A 25,560-nucleotide genomic window follows, 5' to 3' on the forward strand; every position below is an offset into this window, starting at 1 on the left:
GGAGTGGACAGCTATAATAAATCTAACTTATTAGTTATAATCTATAAAGCCATACATTATTTCTATTTTCTCACTAAGTTGCACAAGGTAGGCAAGATCCAGGTCCTTTCTTGAAGCAAAGTCATCTAATAGGACATAGAAGCATCTTCTCTATTGCTGCACCTGCCCTTTGGAATGAGCTCCCCCCACTGCTAAAGTTTGGGTGGCCCTGCAGAATTAGGAAGACCTGGCTATTCTGCTGTGCATTGGGCCAGGAAAGTAAGTGAGCTCATCCTATTGGAGAGTGAGTATTTATTATTCTCTGCCTTGGCTTTGGCTATATCTATGTCAATACATATGTGTATTTTGATTTGTTAAGTGGGTTTTATATTATTTTTTGTTTAATTTTTATTTTTATTGATGTACACCACCCAGAGTCTTAAATTGTGATTTGCATGGCCTTATAGATACGTTTTATTTTAAATAAATAAATAAATATAAATAAAATATAGATTTTATTTGTAAGTAAATAAAATAAAATCTTGGAGCAGGATCTATGAATCTATGAATGAATTTAACAGAAACATAGGAGATATTCACAAATCTATCCCTAAAAAGTTACATAGTGAAGTTCTGACCACAAATTCAAAAGCTTTGAATGCTGTTTGAATCAGCTCTACTCAGTCTAAACATGGATGAAATGTAGTGGAAAGACCAAACCCCCCGGCAGGGGATATTCAATTACCCTCCACCCTATGGTATCTCTAAGTCACCTTTCCCAGAGAATTGTATTGCAACATTTGACCTCAAAAGAACCTTCAAATCACCTAGTTCATTGTTGTAGCAAACCTTTCCAATGCTAATTTGATGCAAGTTAGGTCAATTGATTTTTTAAGAAGTCCTATACCAAGAAGAGAGTAGGCAGAAGCTCAATGGACAGACTCCTTAAATACAGACCAATGTGGATTTATTGACTCAGGCAAATGGAGACAGAAAGAAGAATAGCTGCTGAATAATGCAAATAATAAAGGTGGTGATGTTTTTAGTGTATTTTCTTAGAATAATCACATAACCTTAATGTACATTATATTGCGATTGAATTGATTCATTGCAGTTTTATATAGATTAGATAGATTTATATAGCTTATTAGTAATTATTTTATTTTTTACCTTAGAAATTTATAAGGCTGACCAATGCTACAGCCATTTACCTGGAGTTGTAAACATTTACAAGATGAAAGAATGGGGGGAAATCCAAACTCTGACATATCAAGCTTCCTCATAATTAGTCCTGTCACAATATAACCCCACAAATCTTTGCTTTATTTTTATTCTTCCTCAGGCAGGCATAGGAAGCCATTTTTCTTCCTGTCCGTAGATGTTTTCAAGAGTCTTTAACTGTTGACAGTTTCTCTTTCCCACTAGATACAAACATGCTTGATTTTTTCTATTCCTCATTGCAGATTATTCTCATTTTCAATATTTTTAATGATTTCATGGTCTATTTGTAATAATTCTCTACACCAGAACTTACTTGTGGTACCTAGGATAGTATAATGTTAACTGTAGCCCTGAAAAATGCATTTATTATGTGAGCCAGCTGCCTCTTCAGAACCAGAACAGCAACACGTCTAGCCATAATACTGTAAAATCACTTCTAGTTCTAGATTCCTTATACTGTACTTCAAAGATAGTACCAAATAAGTCAAGAAGTTATGAAGAGCAGAGACTGGGAATCCGAGGTTAGAAAAAAATATCTATCAGCTATTAAAGCTTAAAGATAGAACAAGCACATGCTATGTCTTGCACAGCTATCAGTCAGGCAAACACATGGCAAATTATTAGCTTACTTTGATACAAACTGAACTGAAATTCAACTCTTCTTGATCTTAGTTGGGTTCTCATATCATTAAGCCATAAACAAGCAAATCACATTAAAGCTTAGCACAAGATGTGAACCTAGCCAGTCCATCCATTTTCAGTGTGTAAATCAAGTAGATCTTCAGGCCTGCACTGGATCTTAGGTACAAAATAATGCAAATTAAAATTAAAGTATCATTCTCATGATGTGAAGATCTAGAAATCTATCACTGGTAATAAAATATTATGAATGTTAAAAGCTTGCTCCATATGAAATCTATTTTTCATTTTCTTTCTTTTGTTTTTGATAAAGGCATGATATCCTGAAATTTCTGATCAGAAACTATAAATGAGAGAAGCACTTCCTTTTATTTCTCATAAAACAATGTTTTTGTCCTAGAAAGTTTGATTTATCCGCATGCCATATCCACAATCTTCAATCATTTAAAAAACCCTCAAATGTGCAGCAAAGTTTACTATATTTGTCTATGATAACTTAAAAGTTATATTTGCATATAATGCTAAATCATAATCTATTTTATGGAGCCTAGAAACAAGCCTATGCAAAGCCCGGGCTCATGTACTTCCCATCCTCCAGAACTCAGAGGAGTAATAATCAAACAGTTTTGCTTGGCCAAACTCTAGCTTGTTAAATAAAACAGCAAAACAGTGTTTATTTCTGGCTTTTTATCAACATGGATTTACAAACCTGCTAAAGGGAAATTCACTTCTGCTTTATTCCTCTTCCTGGTTCCACAGGGAAGAGAAACATGAGAAGTACGTGGACTTTTTGCTCTACACACAGTGCTAAAACATAGTTAGGGAATGTAGCCATGAAACAATTTGAATAGTTTCTCCTAATAAAGAAAGCTTGGGTTTTCTATTCAAAGAATTATTATCCTTCACAAAGTTCTGAGTTACCTTTATCCTTGGCAATTTAAAAATATGAAGCAGGACTATCTGTATTCTGCATAAAAATGTCCAAATTATGCATTAATATTGTTCAAATATTAGAAAGAGTAAAAAAGCTATGCATACATGTATTTTACATAATTTATGCTATTTCTGAAAGCTATATAGTGCTTTAAAATTCTGCCCTTTGCTAGAATTTCTGCTAAGCCCCACATTTCCTCATGAGATTAACCTGCCTTGTTAACTTTTTTTCCGAGCTAAATTTTCCACAGGCAAAAAGTTACAAAATATGAATAGGGAGCATAAGGTGAAATTGTTAAAAGGCTAGGGCAAAATATAGAAATCCATAGTCTGAGCAAAGAAATTACAAAAATTTATAGGATAAATACACACTATGTGTTATTATGAGCGAAACAAAGGTGCCTTTAAAACTAACAAATGATCACGTGCTTTCAAATCCACCTCATTCATAAAAGCTTGTGATAACACATTTGTTAGTCTTAAGGTGTTGCACGACCTTTTATTGTCTGTGCTACAGAAAACTAACTCAACTAGCCTTGAAAGCCAGCAAGTCAGCCCAATGAATCATACTAACAAATCAATCTAACTTAGCAGTACAAAATGAAGCTGTCAATAATTCTTGAAATTGTTTCCCTAATATTTCCAAGGTAAGGGCATCCCAGTGCCTTTAGATATTATGTGTCATCCTTGTGCATCCTTGTATGCACAAGGATGTACTTTTTCACTAAGATCAGATTATTTATATGTTTATATTTATTTCTGAGCTTCCACCAGTTTCATTTTCAGAACTATGACCTAACAATCTGACTACTTCCTCAGTTTACAAAAACTAATCCCATCTTCCTCCCAGCTTTTATTTCCCACATTCTTTCTTCTGATTCCTGGGTTGCCCAAAGGAAAACAGAAGATGGGACTGTCAGTCATTTCAAAAGCCCAAGACCACAATGCCAAAGCATTATTTAATATGAAATTGTTTTCTTCCCGGTTGTCATGTACTACTGAAGGAGGCAATATATATTTATGTTTCTCCTTTGATTTTACGTATTTTTTTTTCATTTCACTTCAATTATTTTGTCATAAGTGGTAAAATCCCAGTGAAAAGTCACTCCAAACTTAAAAGATAATTTTACTACTGGCTGAAGTTTTTGCAAATCCCTCCTTATTTTCAGTATTGTTATTCTTGTACATTTTATACTTTCTTTTTCCTTATGTAAAATCCTGAAAAGCCACAGAACCAATGTGCTAAATTGCTTATAGTCCTGTATAAACAGTACAGGGTATAAGCAATTCCTTCTGTTCTTTCTTTATACTAAATGCCAATCCCACCTGGAAACTGATGTTAGTACACCTCGTGTTTGGGAGGCTTGATATGCTCTTCCTTCTAAGCTGGTAAGTGGTTGCTGCTGAGAGCGCTCACAGAAGGTGCGCACATGATTACACAGTGTCAGTAGGAAGCGAGTGATGTCTATCTCCTGCAGAAGTTCCTCACAGTAATCCATGGCTATGAGCAGATCAGGAGAGCTGATGTTGTGACCCTGCTGCAGGCTCCGAAACAGCCCTGTCAAAGCAGAAACATAAACGTTCAATGTCCATGCAAAAGTGCCTCAGATAGTTTTCAACCAAACAGCAGGAAGGATAAATGTTGAGAGAAGGCATCCCAGGTTTTACTGTTTGAAGCTCACCAGGATACAGATTTGTTATATGGCAATGTCCAGGTACCCCAGACACTAGTTAAGCTTAGGGCAAACCCAAAGTGACTTGGAGTAATATCCCGCTTTCTCCAACCTCATCACTCCCAGCAGGATAATTCTGTCCCTTACCTTTCACGTAGCACTGGTGAGAATGTTCCTGCAGTAAAGTGCAGTAACTCACCACTTCCTTGTGCTTGGGATCTAGCCAAGGAGCACTAGTAGGGCGCTCCACAGACTGGTTTCTGGAAGACAGAAGTGCCCAATCAACCTAAGAAAAACATCATCTAAAGCAAGGCCCCAAAACCCCTTCAGCCCACCTCCAGGTTTGTATTCATGTTTTAATGGTCCTGGCTTCAATACAAGCGCTCGGCAGACTGTACATACTTTTATACACACTCCTCCATCAACTGCTAGGATGCTGAGTCCTGATTACATCAACTCCTTTATCTCAGTCCAGGAACTACCTATTACATGTACAAATGCTACTGAACTTCTTGTGTTCTTCAAGCTGACCTCACCTGAAAAAGATATCCCGTAGAGGTTTCTCTGGCCTGGAATTTATCATCTGCTCCCGTAGCACCTCTAAGGAGCAACTGTACACAAACACAGGACAGCGAACTCGGCAGTTCTCACCCAGGTCAGGCTGAGATACTTGGCGGCTGAAGGAGATGCGTCCTTCTCTTTTGGATCCAGCATCTGGATCTCCTACAGCCTGGCCTGTTTCTGCAGATTAAACACATCCTGGGGATGAAACAGCCTTCTCATGATCATAATATAAATTAAAAGGAAGGTGTTCCTTCTTGAACCTGGATACAATTCACACTGTACCTCAGACATTCAGAGCAACATGGCAGTCATATAAGCTCTTTACCTTGCCTAACATGCAACAGCTGTTGTCCACTGCAAAGTACCAGGAGTGGCACACTGCATGCTTTCCAAGCAGAAGACCCTAGGTCCAATCTCTGACTATTCTATTCCAGAGAAGATCAAAGAAGTGATAGAGAAAACTTTTCCTATGACCACAGAGAGCTACTGCTAGTCAGCCAATAAAGATCTAAACAGACAAATCATTGGACTAGATCTGAAGTGATTTATCTGCTCCTCAAACGGTCACGTGAAATGTCAAGGAGGAGAAGGCTGAGTTTTGATTTGTACTTGGTCTGTCAACTGAGCATATGGATGAGGAAGATGGAAAATGGGCCAGGCAGGGTTTGGTCTCAGGCAGATTTCTTTTTTAAGTTTATTGTTTAATTATGCTCATTAATTAAGCAGGCACCATAAAGGGATGCTAGTTTCTACAATTACCTGGAAGCTGAATTCATCTCCATAAGGCCACTATTGCTGATGATTGCTATTTAATGCTGGGAAAAACCACCCTTTGTAGCAGGAAGCATTCTTCATATGCTGTGCCTCTTGGGCAGCAATAGAAAATAGTATGATTAACTACCATAAAGATTTCTTTTGGCTTAATAAGAAAAAGTGACAACAAAAGTCTTTGCTATTATACTGCCTGGGATTACATGTTTTACCTACAGAGATAAAATCCATACATCATTCTTGGTTAGAACTAAAGAGTTCCTACGGCAAATGACTGAGAACGGCAGAGGAGCATCAGTTTTGCTTCCAGTTCCTCTGAGGAATGGAAGAGGGCTGATTTGGTGCTGTTTCTCCTAAAGGAGGGAAGAAGATTTTGTATAAATTGTATAATTTTTTTATGTTTTATGTATTTATATATATTTATCGTTTTAATGCCTTGTGTGAGCTGCCCAGAGTTCCCCATTGGGGGGAGATGGGCAGAGAGAAATTTAATAAAATAAAAATAAATAATAAATTTATTAATAAAATAAAAATAAATAAATAAGAGAGTTCTGAAGACTATTCCTCTTCCCTGAGCTGCTTATAAATGCATACAGTATATGCATGCGTGCCTTGGTATATGAAAGAAAGAAATAATTGGTCATTTCAGATCAGTAACTGCAAGTTCATGCCTAAATTGGTCTTAGACGAATAATAATAGCATCACCAATGGATCAAAAGTATGGCAGCCAGAGATGCTTGATTAAGGCATCTTTCCTTGCTTTAGCATTTAAGATTTCTGATCTGCATTACCATCTAGTGCAAGTTCAGCTTTCCCAAATGGCACTGCATCCCTGCACTGTTTACTTTTCTGCTATTGCTGGTCTGTTGCTGATTGCCCCATGGCAGCTGTGGTTTGCATGACTAGATTCCAGGCCACGAGGAGGACAAAGCTCCAAGCTCATCTAAATAGCTGCGCCTGGACTACAGTATATAGTCATGAATGCTTATAATTTAACGTCACCAATGTTTCCTCCACTCAACATTCCCTACCCAGCATTTGCAGCATAGCCAAACAAAGCAAAGCAGGGTTCGTACCATTAGCTGGTGTGACACTAACAGCTGGAAGCAAGGCCACAGGTTCCAGCTCTTGTGCTTCTTGGGATAATGTAGGGTCTGTCTCTTTTGAAGGCTGGTCTGGGCCAGAAGCCATCAATCTCTGTACATCTGCAAAAGAAAATCATCGTTGAGGACTGCCACACCCAGATACACCCAGGGCATATAACTGGTGCTTTCTCTGTCTTTACCATCAGTAATGGATGAAATGAAGGTTATCATCTAGGTAGCTACAAAACATCAACCACAACGAAGTCATTTTTTCCCCCATCGGGTCATTAGAAATTGACAGTGGGAAGGGAGTAACTGTGATACTTCTCTGGGCAGGCTTTTAGTTGGCATATTAATTATTTAAACTTAAATTATTTTGCAGTTGGTATATACCCTTTTGAGATATTACTAATTTGTTAGGCAACATACCTACCGTATTTTTCCGACTATAAGACGATACTTTTTTCTAAAAATCCTTACCCTAAAAATTGAAGGGCGTCTTATTCAAGGAAGTCAGCCGAGAATCGCGCGGTTACGAATTTAATCTGTTCCGTGATTCTGGTTACAACTCGAATTGGTTGCAACACGAGGCAAATTTCCCCATAAGGTTCAATGTAATTACCATTAATCCGTTCCGGCGTCCGCAGACCACGCGTCAGGGGCGGAAAAACGGCCGCGGACCACGCGTCAGGGGCGGAAAAATGGCTGCGGACGTGTCAGGGGTGGAAAAATGGCCGTGGACCACGTGTCAGGGGTGGAAAAACGGCCGCGGACCACGTGGAACGGGCGGAAAAATGGCCATGGACCACGTGGAACGGGCGGAAAAATGGCCACGGACCACGTGGAACGGGCGGAAAAATGGCCGCGGACCACGTGGCACGGGCAAAAAAATGGCCGCGGACCACGTGGCATGGGCGGAAAATGGCCGTGGATCTAGTTTGTAAGTCGAGGTAAATTTTTGGGGCCGGAGCTGGTCGTATCTCGAAAAATTCGTAAGTAGGAGTGTTCGTAACTAGAGGTACCACTGTACTTTGTTTCTGCAGAGAGGCTTCCTCCTATTGCTAGCCTCCAATCACGAGTGAAATAGCTTGTCTCCCAAACAGACTTCCTCCAATCACAAGCCTTATGTAACTGACGTCAGCTGATGCTGAACAAACCAATTAGAGGAAGGCTGTTTGCAGAGACAAGCTATCTGCAGTTTTCACTCGTGCTTGAATGTAATCAGTTATGCAAAAGAGCCTGGAAATAGAGCTGCAGAGAGACGGTTTGGACCTCCTCCCACTGAGTGTATCAGGTAAATGTTAACTAATTACTAAATAAAAATGTGATCTGCACTATCTTTAAAATATTGATTTCTTAATTTTGGGGTGGAAAAGTGGGGGTCGTCTTGTACATGGGGGCATCTTATTGTCGGAAAAATACGGTAGTTCAATTTATATTGCAACTTCCTCAAGATATCATATATGAACACAATCTGAGGGTAGATTAAAAAGGGAAGACATTAAACTCTTCTTTAAAAAACACAAACATTCCCCTAAGAAAAGGAAAATTGTGAAACCTGAGAAAGCAAATTCAGTAACACATTTTGCATAATTTATACAAGTACAGGATTAGCTTTGGTTGACACACCTTGGTTTTTCTTTTTTTTTTTTTTTTTAATACTGAGACCACGCATATTCTACAGCACAGCTGGACAGCAGATATACACATATATAGCATACTCACACACACAAGCACTTACGTATATGTAATCTGAATTAGGTAAAAAGAGATTGCTCCCCCCAATTTATTTACAGGTAATCCTCGCTATCCAACCACAATTGGAACCAAAATTTAGGTTGCTAAGCGATGCAGTCATTAAGTGAATTATTACATGACCACTTTGCTTAGCAACTGCAATCCCAGCATTCCTAGCTGCTGTCATTAAGTGAGAATCATGGGTTGTTAAGTGGATGAAGTCCCAGGTAAGGAGTGCGGGGATGCCTCAGGGGGTGGGGGAGGCCCTGGGAGGCCTGGTGCAGGTCCCTGTGGTGCAAAGCCACAGCTGCCCCTGGGAGCCTCAGGCACCCCAGCGGTGCTTATGACTGCAGGGGCAGTGTAACTCCTCCCACCTGCCTATCTCTCCCCCCCATATATACCTTTTGGGCCACCTTACACAGTGGCACTCATCAGCGGCAGTGCTGGGGCTGGGGCTGAAGTTGGGGCCTGAAGCCTTCAGTAGTCTCAGCCAGCTGCCACTGCCCCCAGGCCTCAACTTCAGCCCCAGTGCCACCACTACCACTGAGAAATGTTGCCTCATGCCTCACACCACTGGCCTTCGCTGCCTTTTCCCAAGCCACACCTCTCGTTGCATCTCTAAACCTGGTATCCCATTGCCGATTCCATCCTGAGGCCACACCTCTCCTTCCTTCCATAAACCTGGTGTCCCATTCGTGCGAGACCTGGGGGAAGGTTCACAAGAATGGGACACCTGCTTTATGAAAGGAAGGAGAGGTGTGGCTTGCAGAAGGTATGGGACACGTGGCTTCAGGAAGGAATGGGGCGACGGGATTCCAGGTTTAGGGAAGGAATGAGGGGTGTGCTTGGGGAATGGTGTGAGGCAGCAAAGGCCAGCGGTGTGGGGTGTGAGGTGGCATTTCTCAGTGGCAGCGGTGGCGCTGGGGCTGAAGTTGAGGCCTGGGGGCAGTGGCAGCTGGCTGAGACTGCTGAAGGCCTTGGGCCTCTACTTCAGTCCCAGCCCCAGTGCTGCCAATGAGTGCTGCTGTGCAGGGCAGCCAAAAGTGCATAGATTGGGGCAAGGGGGGAGACAGGTGGATGGGGGGAATTGCAGCACCCCTGCACCCATAAGTGTGGCTGGGCTGCCAGGTGCCAAAATTTTGATCATGTGACCATGGGAGCACTGCAACAGCTGTATCTTTGGGCATGGGTCGTAAGCCCATTTTTTCAGTGCTGTCATAATTTTGAACGGTCGCTGAATGGTTGTAAGTGAGGACTACCTGTAATTTCTTCTATCCCATCTAATTACATTGCTGAAATGAAGAAAATTTGGTGGAGTGAGAAGACCAGGAATGGACTGTTGTTTCTGAATTCTATGAACACAGTTTATATATGATATGACAGCCCAAAATTCTTTAATAAAAAGAATATCCTTTATCCTGAAGCATTTTAGGCTTCTAATTAAAAAGCAAAGTAGATCTTGCAAGCTTAAATTCTGTTCACGTTATTCACTGCAGCATACAGGCAAATACCGGTCTCATCTCTTTATAATTGAAGAACCAATGCTATACTTCTCTTCCATTCCCTAGATAGGTTTACATTCCCTTTTGGGAATATAGAGTCCTTTACCTGAGAACACAGCTGGCAAGAAGGTAAGGAAAAGATGCTGTGGATTTACCAGCTTGGCATAACATCGCCATTGGGGAAAGAGTGCAACAGATGTTGGTGAAATATCATTTTTTGACTCCTTGATATTATCTGGAGTCTGAAAGAGGAAAAATAATTGGATTATGGCATAGCTTTCATATATGGCTGTCTTGCTCTCCATCCTGATGAAGCAAGCAAAATATACTGACAATTTTGATATCAAAGGTTAATTGCTCCCATCATTTGGTCATGTAGACCTTAACATCCATGAGTGGGAAACTTGTGGCTCTCCAGCTGCTGCTGAACTATAAATCCCAACATGCCTCAAATTGGCCATTCTACTTATGGCTGCTGGGAGCTGTGGCACAATAATATCCAAAGGTCACAGGTCCCCCATCCCTGCTAGATCTAAACATAATAACTAAGTTCACAGATCACATGAAGCTATAATGGCTCATTTTGGTTTAACATGATGTGAACTAAGATGCTACAGTTTGCAAATCACAGATGACTTAATATTATGCATGAAGTATGAATCTGGTCTACAAAACCTTGTTCAGTGTCCTGAGGCTTTTCATGATAGGTGAACCCAGTTAACGTCTTATGAAAACTAAGATACTACATTGAAAAAGATCAAGGGATCACTTTCAACTAATACACAGCATTCCCCAACCTGGGATATCACCTCCCCAAAATGCCTTGATAAATGAAATGCATCTATCTTGAAGAGGGCCAGCTGGAGAAGGTTAAGCCATCTATCAAAGAAATGCCAAGACTTCTACACATAAGTCAGACTCTTCCATCCACTTATCTACCATAACACATTTTAGATTACTTCAACAAAACCCTCCAAAAGATTTCAGTTATTTCCTACAATAGCTAGGAAACTCAAGTCTGGAAAATCTGTGACATATTTGGGATCTTGACATTGAGCTCAAAAAGATCATTGTACCTGATGTGTACTTGAAGATGTTGCTGGGTCCTTGATGCCAAAAGAGTGGTAACTGTTTTTTGGATTCTGACATTCAGAAGGAATGGAAGCCTTTGGCAGTTCTGGAAGGAACCAAGTGGGTGAGAAACTGTCAGAGGAACAGCCCAAGGAAAAATTAACTACTGTGCCTCTCTTACCTTGGACCACTGAGAGCTTAAATGGGGGTGGGTGGCCATCTCTGTCTCGCTGAAGCACATGCTCCATGAAGGTTACATGATCTGTATCCAATAGTGCGATTTCTCTATCACTGAGGTCATGCTGGAGACAGCCATGGAAGAGGCCAAGAAGCATTTCATTGGGGAAGGAAGAAGAATCCTTTATGATTCCATCATCTTCTACAAGAGGATAAAAACTATGAGTAAATCCTTCTCCTGCTGCTAGGAAAACACAGCAATTCACTATATATAGATCTAATAGCCCAGATAGACAAACAGCGTCAAATTTCCCTACCCAGTTAAAAAAAAAATCCCATACAATAGAAATAATACAGTAAGGAGTATTAACTAGTAGAGATCTTCCCACCATTATTACATGTTCAACCACAACACCACATTATGACACCAATGTCAAGTTTACTCAAGGAATACTTTGAATAGAAAGCTCTACTTATTAAGTCCAGATGATGGTGGGGTGGGGACTGTTCAAAAGAGGATGGCACACATTACAGATATGCTCATCTTCATTATTGCTTTATATGTTTCAGAGTTGGGAAGAAACAATGCGCTGATATCCTTCCCTTGATATACATACACACAAAAATCTCCAGTTTAACTTGCCTCTTGTCAGCATCAAGAAAAACATTTCAATCTGCTGGCATTTTGGTAAAAGCTTCATGAGGTCAAACTGGAAAGGAATCTCATGTACACGGGAGCCACTTTGAGCATCACGACCTACAGCAAAAAAGTAAACTGTCATAAACTTGACAGGTCCACAGGATGAGATTCATGAAGGAATGTCTAAAAACCATTAAATAAATCAGTTACCTTCAGGAGCAATGGGCCTTGAATCGCATGCTGGGAAAACCCAGTCCTTATTTTGGCAAAGTTGGCTGATATACTCAAAAGCAAGCACAGTATGGATGCAGGTAAGATCTCGAGGATAGATCTGGAAAAGGGATCTTAAATAAGATAGCAGACTGGACACCAGTTCACAAGGACCCAGAATAGGATTATTGCTTCAGAAATGCATTCAAACTGACACAGTGGTACAAGGATAATTCAGGGCCAACTATACAAACAAGCCATGTCTCAGTCTTCAGTGAGACAAAACCTCCCCAAACATTTGGCTGCCTAGGTTGCTTTGACAATTCTTTCACTGCCATCCCTAGACAGGTGGCAGTCCCTGTCTTAATCCCTTTCAGATCAAGAAACATTAGCTTCCAATCAATCACCCATGCAAGAGTTGCTTCTCCCCAGCACAAAAACACACCGCTTTGGGGATTTTCTGGTAAGATAGGCCATGTAGGTGTTGCCAACTCTCCTGAACGCCATCCACGTAACCACTTTGAGGCTCTACCCAGCATTCTGTGACAACGTTCAACTCCATGTCCACCTCAATGGCCTCCACTTCTGTATCATTGTCTTCATCTGTAGAGAAACTTGAAGGCAAGCAAGTAATGTGAGAGACTTCACAGCAGGGTGTGGGTCAAAAAAGCTTTTCCAAAAGTTGCTAAACAATGTTAATTCTACAGGAGGGAGAAAATGGCATAAAACACACAAGAAATAATCATAATAACTATATTTAATTACTTTAATCCAAGTTATATAAAAACACATCTAGTATGCTTTAGCCTCACCCACATTTTCTCCTGGCCTGACACAGGTATTTTCTGGGACAGCTGAAGATCCAAATCATCCTTACATATGAAACATATTACAGCAGCTTACCAGCAAGTAAGTTGGCTTTTCAGCAGAATTCCAACCCTCCTTGCCTCCAAGCTTGAGACTAAAAGAAATTAACTTCAGCAGCCTTAGGGTACGTATCACGTTGCTTAAACTTACAGAACAGTAAACTCAAAAGAAAAGCAATGGAATGTTGATCTTGGCTAATTTATTGATGCCAGGATAAATATATTAGTCATTACATATTCACTGTGAAACTTCTACAGATTTCTTTATTGCACCATTATGTTTTTACAATTAATTTTGTGGAATGGCATTCCATTTCAGCATAGAGCACTCTGCAGCGATGTAGCAAAATAAGGCAAGCCAATCAACATTTGTATATATGAATCCAATGATGTCCTTTTTTTTTAGCATTTTTATTTATTTCAGGTTCAGGAGAAGCACAGCTGTGGGTCCCTGTGAAAGGTACACATTGCTGGCAAAGATTGCACAAGGGCTTGCTTCTAGCTCAAGAGGCCTATGGAGTGTTAGTCCATAGGTCCAAAGAAATGGGTATCCATTTGTGCTCATTTTGGAGAGAAGTGGGGTTATCTAGAGTCTGGAATTCCAGAAAGGCACATAATAATCGAGCAGAACTTGGTACAATAATGTGAGTGAAACTGTAAATACCAGAACCTCAAGTTTGCAACAGAAGGCTTTTTATTCATCAATAGAATAAAAATGAAGATGTGAACATTATCACATGTTTATAGTTGATGATATACTCATAGACATTAACTGGTTTCAGAATGGATGATTTGAACGCCTAGATATTATTTATGTATTTATTATAACTTTTATATGGTAATATTACTTCTGTAAGTCAGCACTGTCTTAAGTTAATGAAGAAGACAGCAAATCAAGAACTGTGGGATCTTTAAGCCAATGTTATCCTTCCGGGCAGGAGTGAGGTAAAGAGACTTGTGTGCACTAGAACCAAAGGCTCCTTTGCAGTAGACAAAAACAAAGGTCGGTACTGTTACTACCTCCTAGGCATCCACATTCTTATAATGGCAGCAACAGGATCCAGAAGACTCTATTCCCGCATGCTCCCTTATAGGGGCAGGATTCCTTCCTCACCTGTCTTTAGTAGATGTAGCATGTGGAGGGAATATCACATATTGGACAATGCAGGTGTGCTTCTCATTGCCACTCTCTCTTGTGGATTCACTCTGTGGAAGAAAATCAGCTGTAAATTTGTCATGTTCCTTTGCTGCTTCTCTCCCAGGACACTGGGGTCTCAGGACTAGAAGAGAAGCAGTGCAATTTGCGATCTTCTTGGCCAAACCAAGAGCAGATTTCTCTCAAAATATGATTTAATGTGCTTTTTCTTGGATGAGAGACTACAGAGAAAAGAACAAGGAGCATGCTTATTAGCCAATTATCTATGAATATCACTTTCACAGTATTCCCCTACACTCACTTGCTACTACAGACTCCCCCCTCCCCATCCTTTTCCTACCTGAGTGATTAATAAATAAATAAATAATTTTTGGGGGGGGTCCCAGATTTTCTATATAAAGAACAAACCACTATGGCAATAGTTATACCACTGTGGAAAGAATGAAATACAGGAATACTTTTTGATATACCAAGACCTAAGATTTCTATAAAAGAACCAGGTTGGTGTGCAGTGGTTAAGACATCAGGCTAGAAACCAGGAGATTGTGAGTTTTAATCCTACCTTAGGCACAAATCCAGCTGGGTGAGTGACCTTGGGCCAGTCACTCTCTCTCAGCCCTAGGAAGGAGGCAATGGCAAACCACTTCTAAAATCTTGCCAAGAAAACTGCATGGACTCATCCAGGCAGTCACCTGGAGTCAATGCTGACTCAAAGACACACACACAATATTTCTATGCACCCTGTTATCACCAATTTCCTTGTGAACAGGAAAGGGTGGCACCAGAGAAGATAAAACAGGATTTACCTTCATTGGTAATTCTTGGACCATACTGATAATCCCTTCACCACTAGAAGCAAAATGGAAGCCCTCAGACAGGCGTATCCTGAACATTCCAGAAGAGAAGAATAAGTTATAAGGCTGCTGCATCCTGGTCTCCCATGAGCTAGAATACTTTGTTCATTCAGCACAATGTTCTTTTCCCACAGTGAAAATGCAACCCCTCCCCCAACCTAACTCTTACACTGGCAAAAGCAACTGATCTTCAGAGAAAGAAGTGACTCATATGTAACTGCTACTTTTTCACTTTTACAACTCCTCTATTTGCAGATTCCAACTCATCTCAAGACAAAATGGGCACTTACTCAGTGAGAGTGGACAGCAGTTGTGCTACAGCTGTGATGGGCACTGCCGGGACCAGCCCTGACTGTACGCACCAAATCCAGCGCTGGTGATAAAAATAGCGAGATAAGGAGGCCAGGGTAGAAGAAGCTGTGCGGTTGGCCACCATAGTAAGTGGACCTGACATGGGGGGATTCTCCAAGGGTAAAAGACATGGAACATGATAGTCGGAGGGCAGCTTCTCATATCTGAGAATGAGAAAGAAGAAGGATTGAGGCAACGGGTGACAATGGAGTTAGAATTCTCATAATGGCCTCAATACACTACCTGTGCAGGATTTGTGAGCTACCTCTGTGCCTTATTTCGGCTTTAATTCCATCACACAAATGTTTCTCAAGGTATCATTTGAGAGGATTATGTATGCACTACAAATAGACCACTTAACATATCCCTGAATTCATAAAATGTCTTCGGCGTACAAAATTTCCCTGCACATATGGCATGCCTGTCTGGGTACAAGTACGCACAGAGGAACATTTTGTTTTCTCTGCATATTCCCTTTGATTCTTGAATCCCAGAAAGTTAAGTACTTTTTTTTAAAGTACTCTTTAAAATAAAAAGGAGGAGAATATTCAAGAACAGTCAGGGACAGATAGTACTATTTATGCCCCATGACCGGAAACCAATACATCATCATCATCATCACGCTGGCTGAAGATACTGGGAATAATTCAAATAATTCACTCTGGAGAGTGCTTCATCCTGCTATACATTTTGCAAGACTTGTTGAGCTTTTATTTAAGTATGAGCTTTCCCTCCCAAATTCTATACTATATCAGTGTTTCTCTTTTTAAAAATTTATATTTATTAAAAAATTTGCCATACAATAAAAGACAAATTGAAAGAAGAAAAAAGAGAGGAAAAAAAAGTGCAAGAAATGAAAAAAGAAAAGAACTAAAATGACTAAACTTTAGTAACTTCAGTTCTAACTTTAGATCAGTGTTTCACAACCAATGGCATGTATAGTCTAGTGAGATGTGATTCCCCAGCAAATCAGGAAAGAACATATAAGAGGAAAAAAACAGAGGAGGAGGATAAACCAACTAGTCTCCAGTCTCATATACTGAGATAACTGGAATCAGCAATACCACAATGCATTTATGAGTCTAGGAATGGAGTGCCTTCTGAAAATGTTGGGCTTGGAGCCAAAATACAATAAAATTGTTCTGTGCTAGTAAAAGCTCATGCTCTCTGCATTCAGGGAGGGCAGCATGGAGAAAACTGTTCTCACAGTGGCATACTGCTTCACCTTCATTTGACTTTCACTCATTATTTTACAGTTACAGTAACTTTAAAAAAATAGTACTACTGTAATTTTAAATGTCTTTAAAATTTACCTAATTAACAGGATGCCTATAGGCACACCCACACTATATACTGTTTCTCAGAAAAAAAGGACTTTTTCTATCAGCAAATTTCTTTGCTGATGATTTATGAAATTTCAGATATGGAAGGTTAAGCACCACAGTGCCAGAGCATCTTTTTCCAATGAGGCAACCTTCCAAGATGTTCCCACTACACCCAGCCATCCATTGTCCATTGGATAAGGAAGACAAAAACTACAGCCCAAGTCATCTGGAAAACACCAGCTCGGCTAAAGCTATCTCAGGGAATTAACATTCTGTGTGTATGTATGTATGTATGCATACATGCTCCATATACAATACCTGATAAGGAGTTTCTCCAGAGGTTTATGTAGTACTATAAGGCAAGGTCTGTCTGAGAGGGGTGGCTGGGCTACAGGCAAACAAGATGATTTTGATGGGGAATTGCTGCCAAGGGCCTTTCTCTTCACTTTTGGAGTTGCCTCTTTGCTCTGTACTCTGTGAGGAAAGCGTAACTGAAGGATACAGTCTCTTAGTTCTTCTACTATCTGTTGAAAGGTAAGTAGATAGGAAGAAATCCTTTTTATATAAGAAGTTAGCACTGCTCACTTGGACTGAGATGGGCAGCTATAGAAATTGCATAAATAAATACATACATACATACATACTGTTGCAGACCCCAAACTCCTCTGTAGCACATGCTGTTGTACATTCCAACATTTTCCCACATATTTTAATGTATTCATGTTATTAGTTTAATTTTTGTAATACAGGTAGTCCCCAGTTTAAGAACAAGTTCCATTCCCAAGCTCTGTCTTTAAGTCGAATTTGTATGTAAGCTGGAACAGTATTATTGTACAATACTGTATAAGTAGTAGTGTGTAACGAACTTGAACCATTGTGTATTTAACCTGAATCACTGTGTATTTAACTCAAATTTTGCTACAATAGGCATTGTTCTTAATTATGGGTTGTCTGTAAACTAGGCGTTCTTAACCCAGGGACTGCCTGTACATGCTGGCTGGGGAATTCTGGGAGTTGAAGTCCACACATCTTAAAGTTGCCAAGGTTCAGAAACACTGGTTTAGGCTTTCATTATGTTATGAACTTTAAATCATTTTTATTTTAAAAAGTTAAATTGTAGTTTGGGTGTTGTAATCTACCCTGGCAAAAGTATGCATGTATTGAAAATAAATTTAAATAATAAAAATAAGGTAGCCACATTCAGTCCCAGAATCCCCACAGAGGAGCTACCCTGCTCTTGCCAACAACAATGCCTTAAATGTTTTATTAATAAAGTTCATCAGTGCCACATAGAACTGGTTTACCTCAAAACTGTCCTAAGAGGCCAAGTCCTATCTCTTCCTAACATATTCTAGTTAGAAATGACTTGCTTCGTAAAATCTTATCACTGGGAAGGTGACTTATCCAGCCACCTTTAGGTACTGATTCCACTGCTATTTAGGTCTGGAAGCAAAGCTTCTTATGTAAGCCCAATGTTTTTATATGCAACCTAAAAATATGGATGCAAAACATGCTTCTTAGTAATCCTAAAACTTTATTCCAAGTGACAAATATCCACCAAGCAAATTTTTGCTTTGTGTTTTTTGCAATTTTAATCAATGTTCACTGTGACTCAAGAAAACTTATCCAGCACTTACTTTATTCCTGAGTTTTGCAAGTGTCCCAATGGGGAATCCCAGCCGAAGAACCATGCAGGGGGCTTTGGAAATAATCCTCACCACATAAAATGAAAAAGGAGGCAGATCCTCAGAGCTACAGAATGAGAAAGAAACAGCAAATTTGAATAGATTTATGGTGGTACTGAGTCTCAAGACAGGTATCAAAAATCTCAGTTCTAGAGTTGGTACTTTACCATTTCAAAGTAAAAAATGTAAGGTGTACAGGAAGGAATTGGAATTGCCCTACGAACAAAGGCCTACCTGCAGAACCATCTAAGCCTACAGGAGCCTTGCAAAAACAGCTCTTGTATATTGTTTCAGATGCTATGTACTAATGAACAAATATGAAGTATTTAATGAGCCTTTCCCCTTAAGAGTTATTTACTCAGCACGACTGGATTGACTACTTAAGAGGGGGAAAAAAAACCCAGGTTCAATCTTATGCAATAATCCTTTATCCTCATTGGACTTTACACCTTCATGGACTTCAACAGCTCAGACTCAACAGTTTCCCCCCTCTGTACCTTAATTCTCTCACCTGTGCATGAGCTTGACATAAGAGTAGCCTTCTACCAGCACAAAGCTACTCCAGTCACGCAGCAAAGAAGTCAGAGCTGAGTGGGAAATGCGACACTGGATAGTGCTATAGCGACCATTGTTGCCTGGGGTGTGCAAATGCTTTGGGACTGGTCTGTCAAACAGATCAAACAGTTAGTTACTACCTATTGCAGGTAACATCATCATCCCCCATTCTTCCTGTCCCAGGAAAAATTTACATGCAAGACCTTATCTCTCAGCCTCTGTTATCTTATCCTCAGCTCTCAGTACTCAATAAGAACACAATGGCTGGTAAACTCTGAAACTTTTAAATGTTAAATATAATTTTTTTTTTTTTTTTTTTTTATCTGCGCTCAGTCGTTACCGACTCTGCAGTGACTGCTTGGACGAGTCCTTGCAGTTTTCAAGGCAATTGTTTCAGAAATGGTTTGCCAGAGCCTCCTTCCTAGAGCAGAGCCCAGCTGGCGAGCGCAGGAGGTGGGGTTTCCGTTGTTTCGCGCCCTTTTCAGGCGCGCACGGTTTTTCGCACTTACCGGCAACTGCTCCCGACTCCTTTTTTGCAAGGCGCCGCGCCAGCATTTTTCCTCCCACCGGAGTGAGAGTACCCATTTATCTACTCACGTGAGTTTTCGAACTGTTGGGTTTACAGGAACTGGGGAGGAAACAGGAGCTCACCCTGTTAACGCGAAGGCTGGACTCGAACCGCTGAAGCGTCGACCATTTCTGGCCAGCAACTTTCAGCGTCATTAAGCCGCTGTGCCACCGCGTCCCCCTAAATATAATACCAAGCCATGATACAAGTCTTGTATGTTTTCTTGCACTTACATGTCATGTTCCAAGAGGATAACAATGCGATGCATGTGCAACCACCTCTGCCAGAGATTGGCATCCATAGACAGGATGGGCTTCCAGTAGGCTGCAAACTGTGAGTGACTGGAGTCTGAGCTACTGTGCTGCAAGGACAGGACCTGAAAATGGCAGAAATTACATTTCATGAATCTAGCTGCAACTGTGACAGTTTTTAAACACTCTAGCTCAGAAAGAAAAGCCATACTAGGCAGTTAAGCAAGGGGTGGCTAAATTACAGACACAACTCTCCTTAGAAATACTGTATCCAACAGCACAGCTAATAGCTTCCATCATTAAATTCTCACAAGCTAGCTGTATTGAAAGCTCATTATAGGTATAGGTTGCTTTAGACTGGCCTTCTGTAAATTGGGGCCTTCCAGATGTGCCAGGTCTATAACACTCAGAGTTCCCAGTCAACATATTGGCAGTTGTAAACCTTACATGGGGACCAGGCTGCCCAAAGCTGCTTCAGACAGCGCTCCAAACATTTCCCCCCAAAAAGCATTCTATTATTCATTCCTAATTGGCTATCCCCCAAAAAGCTATAAGCCAAATGACATCAGGTATGTGATGATCCAAATTACCATAACAAGCTAAATTTTACATAAGCATAGTTTTCCTGCACTACTTTCAACTTTACAAAGAAAATACTTACAAATATCAAATTAAATTGAGGGCTGTATTTTGTGTGTTTTTGATGCATTTTGACTGTGGTCTTATTTATATTTATGTTTAATTGTTTTTAATGCTTATTTAAGATTCGTTTTAATTGTTTTGTTTTATTGTACGTCACCCAGAGTCACATTTATGAGATGGGCAGCTATATATATCTGATAAATAAATAAATAAACAATAAATAAATTGCAAATACTACCAAGATACCCATAACAATAAAATATAGGCTATAGAATAACATTTCTAAAAAAAAACTAAGAAAATAACATTGGAAAAGAGGACACATGCAGATACTTAGCATTAACACGCAAGATGATCATTTACTCAAAATAGGAAACAGACAACTGCCTGAAGACCCCAAAAAGATGAATTTAAGCTGTATAATTCATTTCTCACATTTTAAAAAAATGGTGTACTGCAGTAGTCAGTCATGATAGTTCTATTGAGCAACACACAGAGAACACTCTAGATAAGTGATAGTTTCTACAATATTTGCTTGGCATGTTAATTTAGCATAGCTGCTCTTTCTGCAAGATTTGGCTATATTAACTTAAGGTAAGAGCAAGCATGCTGAATCTGTTGCTTCTAACCTATTGCTACCTCAAAAGTTATGATTCCAAATAATTAAGAATCTAAACACCCTCACACAATTATTACTGTAACAGCACATACATTTTCCTCTGGAAGTGAGAAAGCAGAACAGAAAATACAGAACTGAGACATATGGCACACATTTGAAATAGGATTGCTATTAACCTTTCATCCTTCTTTCATCCACCCACGGAATCAGGTGCCTTATTTTCCTAATCTGAGGTGTTCAGAGATAAATATAAAGCAATTCAGTTTTAAACCCCCTAAGACCGAAAAAAATATTCTAGATAGGTAGCAACTTAGCTATTACAACATCTTGCTTGCTATTAGTTCAAAATAGGCTAGTAATATATGAATTATGTACCGGTGTAGTGGATCCTGGAGGAAGATAGAACAGTGGCACCCCATTTCGAGTGCTTTCAGGAATGGTGAAATGCTCTGGGACGCTGTCAAAGGATTGCAGATGAACCAGCATCTGGTCAGTTTGGTTGATACTGAAAAGAACAAAAAATCCCTCTCAAGGATCTTTAAGTCACAGCATTTTATATCTCATTAGTGTTAGTTGGATGTGATCAATCCAAGATAGTCTCTAACTCCCATTATGGTTTCTCTGGAAGCAAACATAGTATTTTTTGCCCAACACTGAAGTTCTCTCTAATGTCCAAACACGTCCAATACTAGAAATGAGGAAAACAATAATGGTCAGGAACAACAGGAGCCACAACAGTCCTAGTTTAGAAACATTCATCACATTAACAACCTTATTGGGACTACACATTTAAACAAACTAAAGGGCAGAATTACATACTGCCCAGTCCTTGGGAAAAGAAACTCCACTGGAAGGGCATACCAAGCAAATCTTCACCTTTGCAGGGTGTTCCAGAAGCGGCGTATCACAGTGGTGCGATAGAGGCTGGTGATGGGTTTCCGCACTGTGCAGCTGATGTCATGCAAAATGTCATAGCTGCCCTCCATAGTCACTTCCACCCATGTGCTACGTTTTGAAGGATCTAGGGGCCAGGGGGCCACTGCCAAATACTCAATTCTCATATTGTGCTTCCACAGCAGGACAAGCTTCACTTCCAGTTGAGTACCACCTGTAAGTGTGCAAAATGAGGAATGTGTTGTAGTACAACAGCCCTAGACCCCTCCTTAATTCCTACAGTCTGCCTTTGTGAAACATTCAAACACAGCTTGTATCAAAAATCAGCTCATTTATGGGCCAGATTAATTTCCACATTCTTTTGCCTATTTCTATTTGAGGTCTACCTTACTGATTCATCTAGGTTGTTCTGAAAGTTACATTCCAGTGAATGGTGATGTTGGAAGAGCCAGGAAAGTGGCTGGGAATATGCTCCATACTTATTTAATATTTCTAGCTTTAATTGATCTCAGAACTTGGAGTTCTAGTATCTGTGCTAATTTTTATGAAATGCTTTTCTGAAAACACTCCATTAATATTTTCTAAGATGGGAAGTATAGCAATGACAAAGTCACTTTATAAAAACCAACTAAGGTAACAATTTCAGTCTCAATATAGCGGATAATCTGTTTTGCTTGCCAGCTTGAACCACTGTGAAATATTTTTCCTAATGAAAAGTTCCTCCTAACACAAGAGTTCTCTTTTTTTTATTTTTACACATTTATATCCTATTTTTAAACAAATGCACACTAACAATGGTGCTTCTAACAGTTATAACTCATTACAGTAACTAATCCAGCTACCAATAAACAGACCATTATATTAATAATAGACAAATCCTACCATTATGCAGAATCCTGTTAATGCCATCTGTTGAACAAGAGGAAGGATCTTTGCCTACTCTACCCACCTATCTTAAAGCATGAATCAGGCACTACTAGCATCCAGAAACAAAGAAACATTTGGCAGGCAGTCACCATAAAACAAAATATTATTTTGGCATATTTGTATCCCATTATTGTTTCATGGAACTCAAAGCAGTGATTTACTCTAAAATAATTCTGAGATGTTAGCTTGTTATGACAAACTAATTGGGAGTTCCCAGTTGAGCTGGAATTTGACAATACATTTCTCAGGTACAATTCCAGAGCTACTCCCACAAGTTATACTATAGATTAGGAATAGGATAATCTCCTAGCAATATTTTTACAACCTCCAGAATGCTTAATACTGTGAAATTCAGCACGATTGATTTCAGATCACATGGTTCTTTATAGGCTTTGTTTTCGGGGGGGGGGGTGTCAAATGGATGCTCAAAGCCTCTGCAACACACCTACTCTGCATTTTAAAAAATTCTCAACTCCAAAAAGAGGAACAGGTTTTTCAGCCTTATCTCCTTCAATGTCTTCTACTGCATCGCCAGCCATCCCCTGTGGGCCTTGGAAGCCATTTTAGGAAAAGTACAGCTCCCAGAGGGAAAACACTGTATGTACCTGGTCACAATAGGCAACAGTCATACACTACACAAAGCAGACTAGGAACATTGAATAATCACCTTTTGTAATATTGACCTCACGGATACTATAACCTTCTCGCAGCCGCACAGAGACTATACTAATAAGATCAGCATGGACCTCCTTTTCTGTATGCTTCTTTCGTCTCATGGCAAGGGCCGGGTTGCTGCTTGCAGAAACAAGATGTTCATTGAATAATCTGTGCTGGGAGACTGCAATGATAGCAAACATCATGCAAGAGTTACTTCCAACCTGATCTATCTCCCAAACTATTTCTTCCTCCTAGGAAGGCCTGAGCCATTTCAGTGATCCCCTGCAGTCACCTCTAAAGACTCATTATAGAACTGAAATTCCTAGGCAGGAATACTTGCCCCCATCCTCAAGGTCTAGGAACTCAGGACTAACTAAATGCTAACAGCTTGATGGCAAGATTTTATTTTGTTAGTAGCATTGTGGCTATCTCCTTTTCCTTTAGCTAAGGTACAGATTCTCAAACTTTGATGTACCATGATTTTCTAAAATAGTAAATGAATTTATGAGGCCCCCTTAAGTAAAACAATGATTTCACTGGGGTTTGGATTAATCACAAAATTAAAATACCATGTATTAAAAGATATATAACTTTCATTTTAACCTCTTGACTTAGGCTTACTGTTATCAGTACTATCAGTAGATTAGTCAATTTTAGTTTTTTCTTACCATCCAACAAAAGCATTTTATTATTTATTAGGATTATATATATTGTATTAAGGTAGCATACAAATGCTCACATCTATTTTCCCCACAACAGCACCTGGTGAGGTGGATTGGGTTGAGAGAGGATGACTGGCCCAACATCACCCAGCTGGCCTCCTTGACTAAGGGAGGATTTTAACTCACAGTTTCTAGTCCAGCACCTTAAAATAATGGATAAAAATCCTGAACTGCACTCACAGATACAGTCATACAGACTCTCCAAAGACTGCAGATATCCTATTACATATCATGCTGGAAGTCACTAGCTATCAAAAACCATCCACCAGTCACAATGCTGTTACTTTCCTGATCAAGCCTGACTGACTAATTTTTATGATCCATTTCCTCACCAGGTAGCAACCCACAATTTCAGAATTACTGAGTTATTCAGAAGCCCAGCTTTAGGCATGCCTGGGGCAAGGAGGAGAGAAAAGATAGGGGAGTTTAACCCTTGCCTGTTACATAATCTTTTTCTTGTTTAATAATAAGGAACAATGTTGCACCATTCTTATAAATTTCAGCTCAACTGTTTGTGATTAAATTGATCTTCATTCATTTACCCAACAAATCATTCATGGGTGATTTCTACATTCTTCCCTCAATTTACTATTCCACATAAGCAAACTCAACTATACTCTGTAAAACCTGTATCCTAACAATTTATTCAAACTTTTCAGTGTTTTTGCTACAACAAATTAATACAGTTACCTTTCTGAATAACGTTAGCATCTAAATTGCCTTTTGTTCATACTGCAAAGACAGCCATTTCTTATTTTAAGAACTGTTTTTGTTATGCATAAAATAGGACTGAAATCCTTAGAACGTATAAAAAGGAGATATGTAATATGTCTCAAAAGTAGGTGATTGAATCTGATTCAAAAATAGGGGCACTTCTCTTTTCAAGCCATGATTTCAATAGTCACACAACTTTGGACATCTTGCACCATTCTGTTTATTCAACAAGACTTGGAACATCCTAGTTGATACCTTTTATTCCTCCCATTTGGAAAATTTCACTAAGGTCAAACCAAGGGCTGGAACATGTATTTCCAAATGTTTTTCACTGTAGGTACAAATGCAAGCACAGCAGGAATTGTACATTGTACAAATGCAAGCACAGCAGGACTTCATTATGTCCCTATGCACATGGGTGATAAATGCAACTGTGAAAAATATTAAACATAGCCCTGTTTTTCCTAATCCTATACATCATCACCTGCAAGAAGAATAATGAAGACTAGGCAAATCACTATAATCCTCAGAGCATCTGAAGAAAAAAACTAATCCCTTCAAAGTCTCTATA

At 39.7% G+C, this 25,560-nt stretch overlaps 1 protein-coding gene across 10 annotated transcripts in view; it reads right to left on the minus strand.

Annotated features, from left to right (window-relative positions):
* The window catches only part of SZT2 (SZT2 subunit of KICSTOR complex), an 80,225-nt gene that overhangs the window by 43,279 nt on the left and 11,386 nt on the right, over positions 1-25,560 (minus strand). For 8 of the 10 annotated variants that reach the window (XR_015798427.1, XR_015798428.1, XR_015798429.1 and 5 more), the window contains exons 9-28: positions 23,564-23,734; positions 21,952-22,183; positions 21,451-21,580; positions 19,797-19,939; positions 18,952-19,104; positions 18,393-18,507; positions 17,074-17,279; positions 15,370-15,594; positions 15,032-15,110; positions 14,184-14,275; positions 12,649-12,817; positions 12,204-12,324; positions 11,997-12,110; positions 11,358-11,555; positions 11,182-11,282; positions 10,212-10,347; positions 6,858-6,986; positions 4,982-5,186; positions 4,593-4,705; positions 4,099-4,330 (exon numbers count right to left, since the gene is read on the minus strand). Coding sequence is in view for 7 of the 10 variants with exons in the window: in XM_088153754.1 (XP_088009880.1) it covers positions 4,099-4,330; positions 4,593-4,705; positions 4,982-5,186; positions 6,858-6,986; positions 10,212-10,347; positions 11,182-11,282; positions 11,358-11,555; positions 11,997-12,110; positions 12,204-12,324; positions 12,649-12,817; positions 14,184-14,275; positions 15,032-15,110; positions 15,370-15,594; positions 17,074-17,279; positions 18,393-18,507; positions 18,952-19,104; positions 19,797-19,939; positions 21,451-21,580; positions 21,952-22,183; positions 23,564-23,734 (3,064 nt within the window). In the remaining 3 variants the exon portion in view is untranslated. Of the gene's footprint in view, positions 1-4,098; positions 4,331-4,592; positions 4,706-4,981; positions 5,187-6,857; positions 6,987-10,211; positions 10,348-11,181; positions 11,283-11,357; positions 11,556-11,996; positions 12,111-12,203; positions 12,325-12,648; positions 12,818-14,183; positions 14,276-15,031; positions 15,111-15,369; positions 15,595-17,073; positions 17,280-18,392; positions 18,508-18,951; positions 19,105-19,796; positions 19,940-21,450; positions 21,581-21,936; positions 22,184-23,563; positions 23,735-25,560 lie in introns of those variants that run through there. The other 2 variants (XM_088153756.1, XM_088153757.1) reach the window with 2 other exon arrangements.

Source organism: Python bivittatus, unplaced genomic scaffold, assembly GCF_059951505.1.
Source record: "Python bivittatus isolate LINGU-HERP-01145 unplaced genomic scaffold, Pbiv_v1 ctg000700_np1212, whole genome shotgun sequence".
NCBI classification, from domain to species: Eukaryota; Metazoa; Chordata; class Lepidosauria; order Squamata; family Pythonidae; genus Python; species Python bivittatus.